This window comes from Cebidichthys violaceus, unplaced genomic scaffold (assembly GCF_023349555.1).
Source record: "Cebidichthys violaceus isolate CVI_PGR_0920_01 unplaced genomic scaffold, fCebVio1.0.p SCAF_2, whole genome shotgun sequence".
In the NCBI taxonomy this organism is placed as follows: Eukaryota; Metazoa; Chordata; class Actinopteri; order Perciformes; family Stichaeidae; genus Cebidichthys; species Cebidichthys violaceus.
This window is the reverse complement of record NW_027176372.1, coordinates 16,520,195-16,541,705: the sequence shown is the minus strand read 5'-3', so window position 1 is coordinate 16,541,705 and position 21,511 is coordinate 16,520,195. Positions and strand designations below refer to the sequence as shown.

At 41.5% G+C, this 21,511-nt stretch overlaps 1 protein-coding gene across 1 annotated transcript in view; it reads left to right on the top strand.

Annotated features, from left to right (window-relative positions):
• The first annotated feature begins 2,528 nt into the window (after nt 1-2,528).
• trpc7b (transient receptor potential cation channel, subfamily C, member 7b) overlaps nt 2,529-21,511 on the top strand; it is a 48,502-nt gene continuing 29,519 nt past the window's right edge. The window contains exons 1-4 of the mRNA XM_068714802.1: nt 2,529-3,082; nt 8,715-9,477; nt 16,144-16,326; nt 19,176-19,340. Coding sequence (XP_068570903.1) covers nt 2,598-3,082; nt 8,715-9,477; nt 16,144-16,326; nt 19,176-19,340 — 1,596 coding nt within the window. The 5' untranslated portion in view covers nt 2,529-2,597. The remainder of the gene's footprint in view (nt 3,083-8,714; nt 9,478-16,143; nt 16,327-19,175; nt 19,341-21,511) is intronic.

The following is a 21,511-nucleotide window of genomic DNA, read 5'->3' as shown; positions in this document are numbered from 1 at the left end:
ATCAGACATGGTTTCTGCAGGTCTCAGTGTCTTTTTGTGTTTAATATGTACAGTAGAGAAAAGAGTACTTTAACATTTGGGCTGCCAGAGAGGGTTGAAGTGGTGTTTTACTGTGATCCTACCTGACGTTTGTTCTGGTGAACTGTATTATCAAGAGGTTGCTGTGTGTGCCGTGAAACTGTAATTTCACATTGTATCAAACAGGACAGAGAGGTGCTGCTGCACTGCTCTCTGTTTGATTGAAACTTTCAAGAATCTATTTTTTATAAACGCCCTCAATCAGTGATTTCCCAGCAAGGCTTCTGCCTGTGACAGATTTGAGAAAACTCCTGCTGTGACACCTGTGATTGAGGTGAGGCCACACAGAGAGACCCTACATTATCCAATACTGATGTGCCCTTTTGAATGGCCAAATGAGTAATTTCAATATATTAATATTCCTGAAAGAGTAAGACTTGCTCTGCAAATCTGCAGAAGCTTATTAGTGTGAAGGAGGAAGATGAATAGTGTGCCTTGGATAACTAGGGTTCTACGTAATTGTTACACTTACTCACTAGAACACAGAATATCTTGTATATTGTGCTTCTTACAATGGCACTTTCAATGCAGTACAAGCTTGGCCTGTTGTCAAAACACAATAGTCTTGATAAATCATTTTAAAAGTATCTTATTGTAGCTTTGAAACTGCACAGCTACACTTACAACAACCCTTTTGTACTTCAAAAGCCAAAAGCAATTAACAAGAGAGTACAAAGGCAGACTCTCTCACACACACACACACACACACACACACACACACACACACACACACACACACACACACACACACACACACACACACAGAGGGAGTCAAGAGCCACCTGTGTGTTGTGACTTTCACTCAGGACATCATGTACAGTGGTAGACAGTTTGTCCCAATTCTCACTAATCTCTGTATGGAGGTGAAGTCAGACTTCAGATGGATTAAGGAGCAACTTCAGCAACAATAATACTCAGCAACCTTTAGACGTTCTTCCACACAAGGTCACCAGGTCTGGATGTGTAGAGCATATAGATCAGTTGGTATGACAGTTTCAGTGGAAGCTTGCCAAAGGTGAACTGGTGGTCTTGAAAAGTTGCTTGTACCAGTTCTACAGTATTATTAAAGTGTAACTGTACCCGCATGTCAGAGCCTATAAATCCACCCACCGCATGATTTTGAAAATAATGCAAAACCACGCCCGCTTACATTATGACAAAAGCCTTGACGCAGTGTCGACAAATAAAACAGCTGACACCAAATAGCGATATGTGGCGCTGAATTTGATGGATTTGATGTTCATCAGACCACAGATGAGACGAAAACTAACCCCCTGGTCCCTTTATGTTGCTGTAACAAATGCAGTTATTCGGAATAATTTACAATACAGACCTCACTCTAGACAGATTTGGGAACTATTTTCTACACAAATGCAAACACCAGTAAAATGTGTGATGTGTGTTGATTAGATTTTTTGTGATCTGTCTTTATGTGTGTGCTGGGTGCATGAATACAAGGATAGATCAAAGCACTAGGTTAGGACTGGTTATTGTCCGTGTGGGCTTGCAGGAAGTCTCTGCCTCTAATTAGAGGACCACACACACACACACACACACACACACACACACACACACACACACATATTCAAACACTGTATTATTTTTCTTTTCATATCTTAAGACGAAGACCTTTTAAAAGGTTTTGTGTTCAGGTCTGTTGAAACCTAAAGAGCAAGCAAGTATCCGAATATAAACCTACCACTGAGGTCAGCTGTGGGCTACTTTGAGTATTAATTGCTTGTTCTCTGAAGCAATAACAAGATTATATCTGAACAAGTAATTGGCATACAACAGGTGGGCATGTTAACCCCTTCACTCCCTAACCAACCGCCAACTCTCTCTCTCTCTCTCTCTCTCTCTCTCTCTCTCTCTCTCTCTCTCTCTCTCTCTCTCTCTCTCTCTCTCTCTCTCTCTCTCTCGGATAACTTTTTTTTTTTGTTTTTCTCTTAGGGGGTAAAAGGTTGGTAATGTGCTTGGTCTTTAGCAGTGGTGGAAGAAGTAAAAGTAGTAGCATTCTGAACCTTCAAGTAAAAGTATGCCAGTATATTATCAGCTACATTTACTAAAAGTATGAAAAATAAAAATAATCTTAAGTAAGTAGTTAGTAGGCTTTTAAGTAGTTAATTTAGCTTTAAGAAATACATAAAGGAAGATTCCATCCTTCTGATTATACAACTCAGTTATATAACTCAGTTGTCTTCATGTATATGCTCGCTAGAACAGCGCAGTCAAATCTGTTTTAAAGATACAAAGGCATTCAAGTATCTCGGTAGTAAATGTGAGGACTTTGTAGTATTGTTGTGTAGGCCAATGCAATGTGTAATAGGCTGGCTCCCTGCGCGCGCACTCTCGGTGCGCTCTAATTAGTGCGCGCACTCTTGTGTAAAGGTGGAGGCTCGGCTCGTCGTTGCTGCGCCGCTCAGAAGAAACTTGAGCTGTTGAAACTTTGACGAACATCGTTAGATGTCTGCCACATAACCAGACCTATTTAGAGTATATGCTGCTCAAGAACTCTCCCAATGTTTGACGAAGGAGACGAAACCGACAGCGGCGAGAGAGCCCATCTGTCTGAGTCTCCCTCACCGCCTCTGCCTGTCTGTCTTCCCCGAGGATCACCTTCCTCACCGCGGCCCCTGGACCTCTTTTCCTCCGCCTCTCCGCTGCTGGGGGACACAGACGCGCCTTACCTCGCCACTCCGGAGTGTCTTTACCCGGCTCCAGAGAACCGGGACCCCGGGGACTCCCCACATTCCACACCGCCAAAGTTATGCCAGAGCATCGGGGACACCGGCTCTCCGTTTCGTTCGCGGCAGGATGTGCGGATAGATGCGCTGTTCGACCGCTGCGATGACCCGTTCCCCAAGTGGAGAGGACGAGGCGCGGCGAACGCTGACAGCTTTCAGCACCGCGGACAGAGACTCCACCGGGCACCGGAGAGCTCGGACCACGGGAACCACTCCGTTGAGCACATCGACACCGGGTTCAACTCCGAAAGCAGGCAAACGTGAGTCATCCTCTTATATTCACCCACAACTTTTGTCCATCCACCCAGAGACATGATGCATAAGTAGAAGTCACCAGTGTCGCGGCCTTGTGTAGAGTCCATGTGCTTATTTATAAACTCTGCAATTTGCAGTTATGCAAAGAGGTGGCTCAGCAATAGTTTAGAAATGGCAAAGCTGTTCTGGGTTGAGAGAATTTAATCAGCAGTGACTAATCCACCTGGGAAGTCAACAAGTAGAGGTCAGTGTTGGAGAGAGTAGAGTGAAGCAGCAGGATTTCCCCTGAGCCAGTCACCTGTCTGTGCAGCTTTGGACCAAAACGCTGTGTTTTAATTACATCAATGGGACTGGACTGTGATGTACAATGGATCAGTAGAGGGTCTTCACATATTGTTCTATCATTTACTGCCTGAGTTGCAAACTGATGTTCCTTCTTAAATGGAACATTTGCATGTAGATGCGTTACATTTGTGTTAATTGAGTCTATAGCTAACTAACTTTGCTGTTATTTTAGCTCAGCTTGTGCTGAAGTGTGTTGGAATAAATTGGTGCGTCTTTGTGTCTTTTCCATATGTCGTCCTTGTGTTGAGAGAGAGCATCTTCATTGGTTCCGGTCAGTCAATGGGGATTGTGCGTGTATGTGTGTGTGTTGTGTATGTGTGTGTGTGTGTGTGTGTGTGTGTGTGTGTGTGTGTGTGTGTGTGTGTGTGTGTGTGTGTGTGTGTGTGTGTGTGAGAGAGAGACAATGGGAGAAAACCATGTGACACTGAGCAGACTACAGAAATTAGCTTGCAGAGTACGTCCCCACAATGTCACTTGTCACGCACACAAGGACTTGCACAGAAACACTTGTACAGAAACACTCATAAAACCCTAATTGGGAACTGTCATTTTGAAAATGGCTACAGTGTCCTATATACAGTTCATTCTCTCAATTGTCCTTATTATGTTTAAAGCAACAGTAGGAAATAATTGGTATTTCTGCAATTAAAGAGATCCTCATGGACAGTTGCACACTTACATTTGTTGACAAGCCAGCTAATATTACTTACTTGTCCAAGAAGTTTATCTTGAAAAGACTCGCATGAATGTAACCGCGTGAGATTTTTACTCACACACACATACAATGACCACATATGCGACCACTTTGATCGCAGACTGGAGACTTGCAACACTGAGATGGTCAGCTCGGCCTCTGTCTTGAAGCCTTTTATTTTAAAGCTTTTGCCAACGACTAAATGACAGTCTGAGATTAACTCTTGTCCGGTCTCTTCACCTCTGCCATCATGTCGGTATACGTATTCTCAGTATACATGTGACGTTATACACGCACTCCTCCCGGCAGATCGCACCCACTCACCAAAAGTACATTGTAAAAAAACATGGAGAATTCATGGAGAATGAAAGCGCCGCCATTCTCCTTTATTACAATTGCATTATTAGTGTACCTTCAAAATTGTATTGCAGCTATTATTTTATGGTAAAAGAGTTGCATAATGTTGCTTTAACTACTTTACTGTGAGATAAGTGCTCACACAACCGTTTGGAGGACACAGTACATTGCATCCATGCAGGAAACATCCAGAGGCACAGCTGGGACATAAATGGTGACACTTAATGGTTATTCATGTAGCACTTCCAGCTTAGTTATGCCTATCAGATATTGCGAATGGCAGGCCTCAGAGTTGGCTCTTTGATCTTCTCTGGTCTGCTCCTTTTGATACACCAGTGTTCAACTTAAAAGGCATTGCATGGAAAAGAAGCATATATGTTCTCCTGGATGCCTGACCAGGCTAAATGTTGGACGTGTGTGTGTGTGTGTGTGTGTGTGTGTGTGTGTGTGTGTGTGTGTGTGTGTGTGTGTGTGTGTGTGTGTGTGTGTGTGTGTGTGTGTGTGTGTGTGTGTGTGTGTCTCTGTGTGTCTCTCTCTGTGTGAAAGAGAGCATAAGAGAGGATGAACATGCCTGTTTCTCATTACCAGTGAAATATGGTGAGCAACTCACCTTTGATCTTAAAAATTGGCAATTTACTGCTTGGGAGAGTGTCTTGAGAGAGAGCGCTGAGAGTTTAACTCTTGAAGATATTCTGCTCATGTTTGTGTACTGATAAAGTAGTAACTCGTTGGCACGTTCTGTAAATATTCCTGCTGAGTCGAAACTTCTTTTTCACTCATTAGCTGATTTCAACCCTGATTCCTCTTCTGCTCTTCCTTTCTTTTTCTCCAGTTCACCGGTAAATGACCTAAACTACTTGATTGCTTGAACTGAACATAATGAACTTGGTGGCCCAACATTAGAGAGTTTAGCTCGAGTAAAAAGGTTATACAGAGTTCATGACAGAAGAGTTTCCAGTAAGTGACAAATAGTTCATGATGTTTGTCATTGTATGCACTGTAAGTGTTGAGTTAACATTTCCCCTACATGTGTTGTTCTCCCATCTCCAACATTGATTTAAAAGCACTTTCTATGTGCTCAAATCCATTGAGAATAAAACTTAACCATAACCCACTATTATTTACACTTACTGTACATCACTCACAGGAAACCATGTGTTTCTAGATGGGTTTACTCCCCCCATCCAGGTGTGCTTTTCATTCATTTGACTTCAAACATTCTTACATTATCTTCTCGACTTGATTCCTCAACAACATAACTCATGAAAACAATTACTTTCTGGCTGTCAGCTGGATATAAGAGGTGTGACTGTTGTTGTTTTAATGGCAGCTAATTCTAAAGTATTGCAGATCAAAACTCCCCAAAGCCACCTAAATGTAACTATAATAAACAACAACTATAATGTAACTCAAAGTAGAGCCAACCGATTGTTTTATTTATTGGTGGGTTACCTATATATCACTTTACATCAGTAATCCATGCCAATATAATATAACCCAAATACAGTATCATTGGTATGAAAGAGCTACAGCTTGGCTGGATATGGGGATTCCTGCAATGGTGTGTTGGAATATAGTCGGCTACTCTTTACTGACAGTTTAATAGAAGAGGATCTCTGAGCGACCTTCAGCAACAAAATGAGAGCTGTGCAGACTCAGTAACATATTGAATTGGCGCAGTGTTTGGTTTAGGGATTAAAAATGTTGTCATATATTCACATTGCAAGTTACTTCCAACCAGTCCATTAACACTACATTTAAATGAAATGTGAAAAGGACATTTTTTTCCTGAGGTGTTTTTTGAACCAAAGCAGGGATTAGAGGTGGCTGAATACTGGACTTCTGCTCAACATTGCCGAAAGAAAGACGTCTCTGGTGGTATGGGATGGTGTACAATATAGGCGTAATTTGTATTAAGTGGTTTGTGTATCCCTGTAGCCTGACTCCATGTTTGGCTACACCCATGTAGGGAATAACGTCTGGTCGACAATGCGACAAGTCCTTGAGTGTAAAACACAATATGATATACAAATACAATCACACTATATAAACATAAGCAGACTAACCCCCCCCCCCCACACACACACACACACACACACACACACACACACACACACACACACAGACACTTTATATCCATCCATATCCATTATGTCTGCCTCCTCCTGTCTTTGTGACTGTAATTCTGCACAGAAATGATGCAAGTAAATTCTATTTCAGATCAGAGTCACAAACAGTCAGAGATGGATGGAGAGGAGGTTAGAGAGGGATGGAAAATGGCGATTCATTACCTGACTATAAGGTTATCTAAATGGGCTTGCAGCCAGACTGTCCCCTCATGTATGAGGAATATTACCAATGCTCACAAATGTGTGTGTGTGTGTGTGTGTGTGTGTGTGTGTGTGTGTGTGTGTGTGTGGTGGTTGGGGGAGATATTGGGTACAACCTACAGCATAATGCTTTGTAATAAATCAACACAAACAATAGCCTTAACAAACAAAAACCTTTTTAAAACATTTTAAGCTTCATAAAGGAAGTATTCACGACATGCAATTGTTTGCATCACAATTTACAGATGATGCATGTTGTGTCCACGTTCTGTATGAATGCTGATGGTGTCACACATACGTTTGTCCATGGATGCACCTTATGTGTGTGATAGTCAAGTGTGTGTGTGTGTGTGTGTGTGTGTGTGAGAGAGAAAGAGAGAGGGGTTTTTGTCATCTTGATTGGCAGCCTGAGGTATAAACGGCTGATTGCGTAAACCGAAAATCAAGATCTGCAGAACTTTTATACCCTTTTATTGCACACTGACTGACACTCTCTCTGTCTCTCTTACTCACTCACTCTCTCTCTCTCTCTCTCTCTCTCACTCACTCACTCACTCTCTCACAAACACACAGGCACACACTCCCACCCTCTCCCACAGTGATTTGCCTTGCTGAGCTCTCTTCATCTTCTCAGTTCCACATCCTTTAATGCCCCCAGGGAATCCACCATGAACAGATTTCCATTTTCACCTTTTCCTTCAATGTCCAGCCTACTGTGTACACACACCAACGCAAACACACACACAAATAGCCAGAGTTACAAACAGGTTATTCAGGTTGGCAAGATTCCTTTTAGTTCACTCAAAAAGAATTGTTTCAATTGTCATATTAGCATTCTATAAATTCAATCTCAAGTCTAAATGAGTTATTTCACACTGGAGAACCAAATTATTCTGGGTAATCCGTTTCCACCAACAACACTAGTATTCCCATTCCCACTTTTCATTTCAAAGCTTACCCATATCCAATATCTCCTGCTCCACTCTCACACTGTCACTCAGTCTTCCGCCCTCTCATTTCATACATCAAGGCTTTTTTTTCGCTATTTGGGTCAGAGTGTCAGGCCACACAGCAGATGCAGACATTGTGGCCGATCAGTGTGTCTCTAAAATACATATTGGGGAAGGGGGGGGGGGGGGGGGGGGGGGGGGGGGGAGTACAATAGTCCCAGTGAAATGTGTTTTTCAGTACAAAGTGTGATTACCAATGGTTCTGTTTGTGCAAAGTACAGCTAGTCATATTTGACATGTCCCTTTTGATGAAGAATATTTTGTACCTGCTCTGTCCTGCTGGGATCTGACAGTGTGTCACTGGAAATGGAGCTCCATGTAGAAAGAAAAACAAATAAATCAATGTTCATGCCTGTGTGCATGCATGTGTTGATAATGACCAAAGAGTCTCTTTGGAACAATCATCACTCACTTGTAGTGTGAGTTTCTCATGCCAGAGCCAATTGAGGTGACAGCTTCATCTCTCTCTTGCCAATCATAGCTGTTGACCTGAAATGGCCCCACAGTAAGCTTTGACCCAGGAAGCGGTTCATTGATTTGACCGGAGACAGATAAGTCACAGATGGATTGGTTGGCTTTCTCTGGGGTCAGGGGAGAAGTCTGTGTTAAGCACTGCTGATCGTGTTTGACCAGTTCCTGTCCACGGAGGATGTCCACATGGGGAGACCGTAATGAGTTTGTTTGCCCTGTTACACCATTGTCACTTTGATATCATTAATGATTCTGTCGTTTCCTCTTGCCGCCATCATTTGCTCTCTTGCTCTCCACTGTTCTTTCCTTCGTCAACACTTCATCACTCATTCCTCTGATTCGTTCTTTGTCTCCTACCTCAATTTTCATCATTGTCATCCTTGTTCTTTTTATTTTCCCCACCGTTTGCTCTCCTCTTTACTGTGCCCAGGGTGGAAGCCATGCATCGCCGGCACACCACATTGAGAGAGAAGGGGCGTCGCCAGGCAGTGCGGGGCCCGGCCTACATGTTCAATGAACGTGGCTCGGCCCTCACTGCAGAGGAGGAGCGTTTTCTGGACGCCGCTGAATACGGAAACATTCCTGTGGTCCGCAAAATGCTGGAAGAGTCCAAAACCCTTAACTTCAATTGTGTGGACTACATGGGCCAGAATGCTTTGCAGCTGGCAGTGGGCAATGAGCACCTAGAAGTGACTGAGCTGCTTCTAAAAAAGGATGGTTTGGCGAGGATCGGCGACGGCCTGCTTTTGGCTATCTCCAAGGGTTATGTCCGAATCGTTGAAGCCATTCTCGCCCACCCTGCTTTTGGAGGAGGTCTCCGACTTGCTTTGAGCCCTCTGGAGCAGGAGATGCGTGATGATGACTTCTACGCTTACGACGAGGACGGAACACGTTTTTCACACGATGTCACGCCCATCATCCTGGCTTCTCACTGCCTGGAGTATGAGATCGTCCACATCCTTTTGACGAAGGGGGCGCGCATTGAAAGGCCACACGACTACTTCTGTCAGTGTTTAGAATGCATGGAGAAACAGAAGCAAGACGCGTTCAGTCACTCACGCTCCAGGATGAATGCATACAAAGGCCTGGCCAGTGCAGCTTACCTGTCACTCAGCAGTGAAGACCCTGTGCTGACCGCCCTCGAGCTCAGCAATGAACTGGCAAGACTGGCCAACATCGAGACAGAGTTTAAGGTAAGGTGGTTTCTATTTTCTCAACATCTTTGCCTATATCTCTTCTTTTTTTTTGGTAGTATTTTACATTTTCTATCCCTGCACAAACGTATTATTCCATATGGGAGCCACAGGTTGACTGAAGATTTGGCAGAGTAGCGTAGGGGAGGAAAGTGAAACAGAGGGATGTTCTTCTTCAGAAGACACACACACACACAATACATGGAGTGCTTTGCTCACACACTAACAAGATTAAGGAACTTATTGTCAACAACAGGGTTGGTACAACGAATGTGTCAGCCAATTATAATTGAGAGCCAAGCTGTGGAGATGTTAAGTTTAGTTAAAGAACACTCGGAGCACATCTTTAAGACTATTATTTTGGGATGGTTTCCATCAGTCTAGCTGAAAGTATAATTTCCTACAACGTCACACAGGGCCATTCTCTTTCTTTGTATCTAGTTCCTTAAGCAGGTTTTAAAAATGTTTATAAAACATAGTGTCTGATAAGGGGTGGTCTATACACAGCAATCACATTAAATGACAAAAGGTAACAGTGATGGCAATAAATTCCATTTCAGTTGTCAAATCAATTTGTTTGCATTCAATTACATCTTTCACCTATATGAGCAGCCCACTATTCCTAAATACATTGTAGCCAAGCATTGTAAAGGAAGCTAGCGGTGATGGTTTGGTCAACCATGTTTCAGAAAGACACAGGAAGTTCAGATTTAACTCACTAAACAGGTTTTTTTACAGTTGATTTAATACTTTGAATGTTCAAGCGTCCCCCAAGAAGGTGGGTGTGGAAGGTTTTAGCAAGCTTTAAGTAGCACTTTGAGATGGAAAGGGAGATGATTCCCTCCACTGTGCCAGCTGATACACCTGTTTTAAATCAACGGGCTGCAGATATTAAGATTCGCACACTGTGACTTCCTGAGAAAAAGGAACATCCACATTTTAGACTTGAATTGTATATTGTCACCAACTGACCAGTAGGGCTCATTATTACTATATCAATAAGAAAAGTTTCTGTTATCAATGTTTACAAAATGGCAAATCAATGCAAAAACACATATATGAAATGTATGTGGGGTTGTTATATGTATGCGTGGTTAAAACATACACTGCACATTGTGGCTGCAAAGTTTCAAACCTCCCTGCATTTGATATTGTTGTATTATTACAGTATAAATAAATGAAATAATCAAACTGATTTTTAAAGCCATGCTTCACAAGGAACAAAAATAAAACTTGAATAACTATTCCTATTGTAAGTTCTTAACTACAACTTGCTGAAAATAATTTTTTTATCTAACGTTTGTCAGCTAAAGCAAGAAAAGAAAGCGTGACATTTTGTGAGCAATAGAGTCTCATTTGGACGTCGAGATCATTAATGTAGAAAGCAGGATCATCTAATTGAACCGATCAGAGAACAATGGCCTAATGACATTCCAATTAACTTTTACCTTTGTTTGTCCCCCTTTGTTCGCCCATGTCCTACTGCATTTCTTTCCTCCGTTCCCTGTATATTTTTGATTGTCCTCTTTCATCCACTCCTCAATCTTCTCTGCCCACTTTTGTAATTGTCAGTCAGCCTTTCTGCTTGTCATTCTGTTCCCTGTCTCCAGACAAATTAATGAGAAGGGCTCACCTGAGAGACCAGAGATGTGTTGGAGCTCATCTGCCTCATTAACATCTCATTATCACCCCTTGTCTTCTCTCTTTATTTGTCTTCCAGCTGTTCTTCTCATAACGTTAAAATATCAAATAATTGAAGAGAGTGGGCCAATATCCTGAGACAGTCCTGTTTCATAAAGGGAAATCAAACTAGGACATAGATCACATTTTCTCAATTATTGTCAAAGCAATGTTTGCTAATTGTGTTCTTGGTTTGACAGTATAGTTTGTGAAAGAAACAACATTTACCTGCCAACTCTCAACTTTAGAGGTTCTCTATACAGAATTCAGAGCATATCTATTGCCTTCACACAGCTCTCAATGTGGAGCCGGCTAGCAGCTAACAGTGCAAACAGCGGCAACAGTGCTGACAGTGCTAACGGTGTTTACCTAAGGGGGGACCAGAGTGAGCGCTACGTTTCTGCGATGACGCTGTTGGTCTGGATGGTGTCATCAGCTGCAACCGCCGTCTGAGTGCAGTGCAGAGAGGTGATCATGAGCCAGCGGACACAACACAGAGACTCACATGCAGGCACAGGCAACCTTTACAAAACACAGAGAAACTCAGATTCAAACTCACACAGAGGAGGATTGACTTCATTCTCTGCTCAGGAAGACATTACTCCACTATATCTTTACATTGCAATTAGTTGTTTGCTTCTATATCAATGCTCTAAATCCAGAATCTTTTAGAAGTTGGAGAGTTTCACAAGGACATGAATGCATGATACACGGTCAGCCACACATACCTATGGTCTTCTGTTTTTGTATCCATACAAACTTTTCTTTCGTGGGTTGTGCCTACAGATGTACGTAAGAATCAGATGAGAGCATGAAGTACTTCCTCCAGGAATACTGGTATGCTTTGTGTGCAGTGGCATCAGTCCATTCTGTCGGGTCAACCCTTTGGACAGATTGTCATTCATTTTGGTACAGAATTCACTGCCCCTTCAATTAATCAACAACCTCTGCCTCCACTGTATTTTGAGATTAGTGCAATAAAGTATACTAACTTGCTAACACAGTCAAGGTTCTTTGCTTAATTTTACAATGTTGACATGCTAAATGTATAAATATAGCATCAGATTGCAGTATGGGACAGAGCTTTTGTATCCACTTAGAGAGAAAGACATGTATACACATGTACACACACTCAAGTGCAAGCAAACACTAACACCACTTTCTCACCCACACTTGCAAAAGTCAGAGTGCAGAGATGAGAGTAGTGATAGTGATTCATGTTGGCTGCTTATGTGGAGAGTGGGGACTATCTTAAGGCGTATCAGGACCTCCCTAAAAGCTTAAAATGCATCTTAAAGCATCTTACTTTTCTTGACAGCCCATCAATTTCTCATAAGAGCCTCTGGACACACACACACACACACATGCACACGCACGTGCGCACACACCCACACTCTCATACCCTTGGGAGAGACAGAGAGAGGCGGAGAAGGGTGTCATTTAATTTTGTACATCACATTTCACTCTGTTCTTGCGTCATAGACATTTTAGTCTAATTTAGTTTAAATTAAGACACACGGCCACAGAGAAAGTGAAAAACAGCTATACTGGTGGTTAATGTCCACTGAAGTGCAGTAATACAAACTCTTTCTATCTCTCTCTTCTTCTCATCCCTCCATCTTACATCTCTCTCCCTCTCCATGTTTGAGGCTTGGCTCATGTCCCTCCCAGTTCCCTCATCTGTAACCATTCTCACTCTGCTTCACACTGCTCAGTCTCCATTTTCAATCTCACAATCATTCCCCCTTCCTTTATCTCAGCCCCCCCCAAGGCACAAAGCACATACCCTGAATTGTGATTGGATTTTCACATATGCTGCATGTGTGTGTTGTATGTGTGTGTCTTATGATTTCCTATGATTAAGAAAACATTCTTGTACATGCACTACCCTGAAGCTCTCCTTTCCCAGTCATGTGATTGTTATTGATTTTTTTCACTTAGCAGCCTAAAGGTGACATGCACCAAATGTCTCCTTCTCCTTCAAGCTCCCCAAAGGCCCAATAGATGCTTGATGTCCAGAATTTACTTTTTAATTTGCAGATAGTGATGAGCCTTTTATCTAACATGCAGGTTTTCAATAATAAATCCAAGCCTAAAGGGCCAGCATTTAAAATGCATGACATATATTGCAGCTGTTTGGTATTTAAGATTACGAACACACTGTGACTTCACTAAACTGATTACACTATTTTATATTCAAGACAGATACTGTCCAAGTCTTACTAGAATGAAACTCCCTCAATAAAAGGGTCAAACGCTGGAGGAATGCAAATGATGTCCAAGGTCAGTAGGTGCACCAAAATGCAGTACATATTTTGGTCCTTTTTTTTTTTGTAGCCCGTCTAAAATTAATTCTAAACATACTTATAATTTCTTATAATCTTCTTATAGCGCTGTATAATATTAGTTATAAGCACTCTTAAATATCCATGACTACTTATATAACTTACTATAGCATTATCATGCTTTATAACAGTAATTATAATGCATTATAAAAGATTATAATGTATTCCAACTATGGGAGTTATAATACACTATGATCCTTGCAAAAAACTAAATAAGTGAGTGACCAACAATTATGAAGATTTATTATACTTGACCTTAGAAGTCATCATAAAATGCTTCATAATGTGATTATTGTCATAAAGGATTATGGATATTTATGAAGGCGTATAACATAAACATAATATATTGCGCTATCAGTTTATTATAACACATAAGTATGTTTATAATGCATTATAGAAATGGGCGTTGACTGCTTTGTGGGGGCGGATAGGCTGCCGAAGGCCCAATAAAAGTCCCCAGATATTTAGTTTTTTCAGAGCTTTTATTATGAAGTGGCAAATTAAGAAAGGTTGGGTTTTCATCAGCAGTAACTTCACAACTTCTTTACAGATAAATAAAAGCAGGTATCTGAAAGTATAAACAGGGACGCAGGAGAGAAACTAAACTTCAAACCACAAAGATTCAGTTCCAAAAAGTACTGGCCGTTGAACACACAACGTCTTCCTCTGGTCTCCTGCACAGACACAAGTTGAGGCTCACTCGCAACACACACTTGTTTGAAGTGGAGGGGGTTCGTCACGGGCTGGCCGTGGTCTGCAAGATATCACTGCAACTCGCTTATAGGCGAGTCGGTTGCGCTTTGGCCCGACTCTGGAGGTAGCCCCTCTCGGGCATGACTCAGTGCTCTAAAACTGGTAATTGGAACGAAAATCAACACGGCATGGTTTGTCTCTGAGCGGTCAAAAGTGCCAATGGAAGTCTGTGTGTTTGTGTGTAGAAAACCCTGCTATCTGGGAACGCAGTAAAGACTCTCACACTGAGCTGAAATGAAACGAGTGCTCATAAACTAGGTGGGTCAAATATTTAGTTTCTTTCAGGATAGGCGGGTTGGGGAAACACTGGCATCATAGAAAGTGTTGCCCTTACTTTGCATACATACTTTATCATACCTCCCCAAAACTGGTAATTTCCCGCATTGATTGCTGATTTGATGACTGACTGCGGAGACCTGGGAGAAAGAGTGTATAAAACGAGGCATTATCAATACACTTTAGAAGTATTACTGAACACAGAACAAACAGGGCAGTGAAGGCATAATGAGATTCAGTCCTTGGGGACTTTAAGAGCTCCAGTTTGCTGACTGCTTATCTGCTCGGCCAAATGCTGAGGAACAGAACACGCCAGGATGGCGAAGGGAGGTTGTGTACGAAAGAAGGGTGAGAAGTGAACTATGCGGGCGAAGACAGAGGAGCAAAGAGTTGAAGCTGGATCAATGAATGAAGGATTAGAAGGAGAGAGGGTTGAAAGGCCTGACAGGAATTGTGAATTGTAATAAAGTGGGCAGAGTAAACCAGCAAAACCAACAATTCCCAACACTTGGATAAGGAAGTATACAGAGTCACGAAAGATAATATGTTGTATCTGGTGCCATCAAGTTATTATCTTGTGTACACAAGGGGGTCTACGAACAATTGAGGTGCTTAATAACTTGTGGAGTAGACTTAAAGTTTAAAGATTAAAGTTTTGTTATTCATAACCCCAAACTTTTGGTCGTCATAAGTCGAAATAAATGTTTTGATTTGGGCTTGTTGTTTTCTTGTGTTCTTGATAATGTGTTAGGCCTTCGTAGAGCCTGATGTTGATGGCCTTGAACACCTGTCCTAGTGAGTGTAAATGCCAGGTGACTGATTATTCTGAAGAAGGCTGTTTGCACAAATGTGAATTTTGAAAATGTTGGCAATTCTTTTACTTTTTGGGCTTTCAGATGGAGTGGTTACCTCACAATATTTGTAATCGTATTTAAATTAAATCCATTACCATTCATTCTTTATATGCAAGTTCAAACTGCATAAAATCAGAAGGAAGGCAATGCATTTAAAGTGAGCATTTAAAATGATCATAACAAAAGCAGAATGGATACCCTATTTCAGCTTTTGAGGGGTTTAAATGAATTCTGTTGAACATATGACTGCTGTTGCTGATAATGTGTTAGATGTGATAATAAGATTGCTGTAAGAATGATAATTTTACAGTTTTTTTGTTTTGTTTTTGTCAAACTGACATCGAATTCGTTGACTAAAGCATGTGAAGTCGACTCCCTCATTCGTTGAATCCACCTCTCTGCTTTAGACTTCAGGTCAAAAATACACCAAACTGATGAACATGAACCAAATCACAGCATCAGCCTTTCAGTTTTTTTACAATCAAGCCATATTATAATTGCGAATGAGAATGAATGTCTCAATGACGTTGACATATCTCAAGACATTAACCGAAATAAAGGTGTCCAAGCTCCAACAGGTGAGGACCCACGGACAGACAGACCAGAAACAAAAGGCAGGAGAAGCGGTTTCAAGCCTTAAGTAGCAATGGTCAAGAGATTTCTACATTTAAACCTATTGTTGAAATTATTTACTTGTTTAAACTCAAGTTTCTCTTCAATTCTGTCCTTTATTCCTTCTTTTTCGATCTCCCTGCCAGAATGAATACCGTAAGCTGTCCATGCAGTGTAAGGACTTTGTGGTGGGTGTGTTGGACCTTTGTCGGAACACAGAGGAGGTGGAGGCCATACTGAATGGCGACGTGGACCAGTGCCCTCCAAGCGCCTACAACCGACCCTGCCTCAGCCGTGTCATCCTGGCCATTAAGTACGAGGTCAAGAAGGTAGGATGACCGAAAATGACCTGATGGACCAACCAAACCAAAGTAGTGGAAGTTTCAGTTGCAGTTAACATAATATTAGGTAAAACATTTCAGAGGACCACCTTGCCAAATAAGTGAGAAAAAAAAAATGAAACTAAAATATGACAAACAATGGAGAAAAAAATGTAATGCCACTTGTCAGCTGTAATGGTCATGAATAAGCCTCTTACCCTCACCCATCACAGACTGTCAAAGAAGGAATTGCTTTTTTCATTTAAAAAAACAATATTTTTATATATCGGGTACATTTATAGAAATGTAAACGTACCCGAGTTAGCTGAGAGGCTAGTTTACATCAGTCCTTTTGCCTGCATCCAAGAGAAACAAAAATAATACAATATTTACAGTAGTTAATGAAGTACTACTTTGTGGTAAAAAGCATACACATGAGCGGACAAAATCTAAATACAAGTAAAGTATTAGTACAGAAATATGGATAGAAATCTTCACTTAAATTAATGATATGATGGGGCTTTCAAATTGATTATGGTATTGAATTCCATAGATGTGATGCTCTGAAGAAGATACAGCCTAAAAGCAGTTTGGGGCTTGTGCAGTCCTCCTTTGCTGCACCTCTAGTAGCTCTGCTTTTTGAAGTTGATGAAATCAGACAGAGGAGGAGGAGCTCAATCATGCATGATCTTATAAACTAGGCAGACATTTTTGTGTGTGATGAGGATTTACCAGCTAAGGAGATTATATGTGTTTATACTGTCTTCAAGCTCAGGCAAGCCGAGATAACCCTGATGATATCAGTATGATATAATGGGTTATTTTTTCAGATTGGCAACCTCCTCCAAAGCCACAAATACATTATAGAACTCTTTTCACAAGCTGAGTACTCGTCATGACAAGGAAAGTATTCAGAATATTAGGTTTTGAAATGCATTGCCAAACTAACTATTTTGTTGATTTGATATGAGGACTTGTTGACAGAACATATCCACCCACCAAGAGTCCTTTATCCATTGCAGCTACTGTAGCTCACAGCTCCTATAAAGGAAGGCAAACAGAAAGACGTCATACTGCACTGTAGGGGGATGAAAAAAGAATTATGTGTGCTGTGTGTTTTACTGCAGTGTTTTACGCGTGTGTGTGTGTGTGTGTGTGTGTGTGTGTGTGTGTGTGAAACTAAGGTTGTGTCTATGAGCCTTTTTGAGCACGTACAGTAAGTAAGTTGTGTATTTACTGTACTTGTAGTCTCAGAGTGCCCCATGTAAACAACAAACTGGCCTCTATTTCAAAGAGCTAATCCCTGCTGAGCAAAGGTGTTTTTACTAAATGTCAAACCAAATGCCTTTTCCCCATTTCTCCCAACCATACTCACACTCTGTGACACACGCACACGCACACGCACACAAACACACACACACACACACACAGCCTGTTTGACCTTCATGTGCTGCATGTTTTCTCTAATAAGGTAAATCCCAAGTGTGTGTGAGTGTGCATGGTGGGGTGTGTGTGTGTGTGTGTGTGTGTGTGTGTGTGTGTGTGTGTGTGTGTGTGTGTGTGTGTGTGTGTGTGTGTGTGTGTGTGTGTTGGGCAGAACACAGCCTGTTTGAGCTGTGTTTTTCATCCTGTACAGGAGAGCGTGACCAATACTCAGGGAGCTAATTACACGGAGGCAGGGAGAGAGGGAGGGATAGATTGCCATGGCAACCAGGTGAAGCCCAACTGTGTGTAGTGCATGTAGCTTTGACGCAGGCAGGGCTCATGTCACGGGTCATTGGATTGATAGACATGGTCACTGGACACCAGTGGGAAACTATGTCAACTACGATTTAGTGTGCAGGGGTGAGTTTAATGTCTGTGTGTGGTTTCCCTCTGAATGTAGAAATGATTGAGGGCGCACACACACATCGTGTGCTGAGGATGTCAGTTGTCAGCTCAGATAAATGTTCTCTGGCCGAGGCTGATTGTTGAAGAGGTGGGACGGATTGATGGAGGGATAAAACACAAGAGACGACAATCAAGGGAGAACAGGTGTGACCAGACGTAATCTGTTGCTCAGATTACGTCTGGTCACAGTGCTAGAGTTTGATTGTTTCACTAGTCAACCTCCTACTGAGCATCGATTGCTCTGTTGTCCACATCCTTCCTCCAGCTGGGACAAAAACATCCATCCCCTCCTTCCTCAGTAGACCAGTGGAGGCTTTCATTTATCTCTATTCCTTTCATGGAGTAAAGTCGGCAACAGATGCTGAAATGCCAGACCAAGCCTTATCTAATAAAGCAAACATGCTTCAGTAATTAGTATAAACACTCAGTGCCTCTTATTTGCTCCCTGCTTTCTTTTTGCATAGTGTATAGTAAATTGATTTCACAACCTGCTTGTTGACATTTTCTTTCTAAATGAAGCCAAGTGGGCAGCCGCGAATACAAACATGTAGTGAGTAATATATTTTGATTATAACGAATGCACAATAGGTCTGCCCCTAATTGAAAAGCAGCCGACACACTCAGCTACTTTGGAATTACTTGACCACCAGAAGCCCTCCTCATGAATAAAGTATATTTTTCAACCTTATTAATTTTCTAAAGCCTGGCAAATAAGCTGCATTCATCCTTTCTGTGACCACTGGGCCATGTCAGTGGAGCATTGGACTGGCATGGTGTTTGCTCAATGTGCTGCTGCCGTAAAGACTTTACAGACCCCTGAAGCGATCTCTTAAAAAATCTGAAAAATGTGTTTTATGAAGATGAGAAAAGCTAATTTGTATTGCATCTCTGAAAATGGTTGTTATCCTCATCTCCTCTCCCTTTATTCCCCGTTGATTTAAATTTCTTGTCTCTGTCTCTCCCTTCAGTTCGTTGCCCATCCTAACTGTCAGCAGCAGCTTCTGACTATCTGGTACGAGAACCTGCCCGGTCTGAGGCAGCAGTCTGTCGGGGTGAAGTGCTGGACAGTGCTGGGGGTCGCCGCAGGTCTGCCCTTCCTGGCTGTTGCCTACTGGATAATGCCGTGTAGCAAGGTATGAACACGTATACTTTTGAGCAACGCAGACACACAAATAGTATATTTGTGCCATTTATAAATTGTTTACAAGCACTCTGTATTACAGTGCATGGCTGTGGCAACAATACTGAAAGTCTGTAGCCCACAAGCAGACCTAGACAGTTGAAAGACTCATTAAACACAAGACAACTAAGTAGTTTGATTGATGAAAAATCTTTGATTCTTTGGGCAAAAAACAGTCAAGTTTGGCCTGAAGGTTAGACAAGGCCGAGTTGTTAACTAAATCAGGATCATACTCATCTGAGGCTTTATTTTAACAGATATGGCTCAACTTCCATTATTCTAAGCTGTCATCCTCAGCTGCACTTAGGCTGAGTTGTGCTTTGAGTTGAATGCTAAATGCTAACAGTCTACATCCTGTTACAGTGCCTGAACATGCTAACATTAGCACTGCTGTAATGACAACAACAACACGCTAAAGGGATACTCCGTCTAAAATCCACTGTATCTTTGAGTCAGAGACTTTTTACTGTAGATGTAAAAGGTGGCTTGTAGATTGTAGTTTGCTCTTTTCATGGAACAGTTTTAGTAAGCTTGGACTCACCTCAATTACAAAATGACGAACGTGACTAAAACATACTGATTTCTGATTTAAAAAGCACTGTATCATCACCATTTGATTGTATGGCCCTGAGGCACTTTAACACATTTTGTTAATACTCCATCAAGTAAATTATAATCTGTAGAGTGACACACAGAGATATGCACACAGGCACTGCATGAGTGGTTATGCAAATCTACTCATTAACCTGGATAATCCTTTACCTCATCAAGTGGTTGTGTATCGGGTGGTTGTGTGTGCGCTAAGGTAGATTCAGAAACAGTGTTGAGGACCTCTGAATAGTTCTTGTTAAGCAGGATTTATGAATTAGTCATTTTGTAGACTAACAGAGAGAGAGAGAGAGCAGCTGATGTCAAGTTTACGGAAGGATGGAGACCAGTAATGCTGAGAGCGTCTCCACCACCGAGACATGGATTCAATCATGAGACACTAGCTGCTCCTGATCACTGTGTCACGACAACCCCTGTCTATGTTGTTGTGTGTGCATGTGAGTACATTTGATTATAAATCAACCAACCAACCGAGAGTGTGTATCACAGTCTGCTATTTTGTGACGCAGCAGAGAGAGCAGGAAAAAGATAGATGCATGGATGAATAACAAGTCAGTATATGGTGCTTTCACCTTGTAACCTTGTATTATTGTTGTTATTATTATTATTATTATTAGTAGTAGTAGTAGTAGTAGTAGTAGTAGTAGTAATATTAAATATTTACTGATCTAAAAGTCCAGCTAAATGTTGAAAATAGATATCTGGGATGTTGAGAATTACAGAATTACAGACGGTGGGGTAATAAAAAACAATTAAATGAAATTAATAACTGAAAGAAAAAATGTTCATGCATGCTTATTAACAATGTGGCAGCAGCTAAACAGAGGCACAAATATATATTAAATGATTGTGATAATGACATAGATGAAGACAGTCGCAGGTTGCAAAGAGAAGGCTTTGATGTGTTTTGCTTGATTATGTTTAGTGCGCCCTCCACTAATCATGTCATTTTGCTCTGCTCATCTCAACAATTGCTGATGTCTTACAGCTCATAATGTTCTCTATTTTTACGGCACCACAACACCATTTCCCTAAACCATATTACATTTCATTTCAGTGGGGAGAAATGAAGAAGATATTAATATTTTTGTTGTTAAAAAATGAGTAGTACATCATTGAAGGTAGACGGACAAAACACATGTAATTGCTTTAGAAATCTCTTTTTAAGAGAAACATGAGATATGCTTTGGATGTGATGGAAAACCAATGCATATTTTGATATTGAATGTTTCTCGTTGATTGAAAATGGGGGAAACATGCAGAGCGTGATGGGACAGATATTGAAAGATGCCCACAAGAACACTCCAGCCCTCAGTGAGTGACAGAAAAGAGATGAAACATGGAATAAGCGCGAATCAAATGGGACTGCTAAAAAATTGCCAACGCAGCTGTCAGGCCTCCCACCTCCTAGAACAAGCATCATGCGTTTGTCATTTTATACATTTATACTGCTTCCCTTGAGGAGTCAACTTGTCTCATTGTATTATTGGCAAGATAAATCGTGGTAAGTTACTA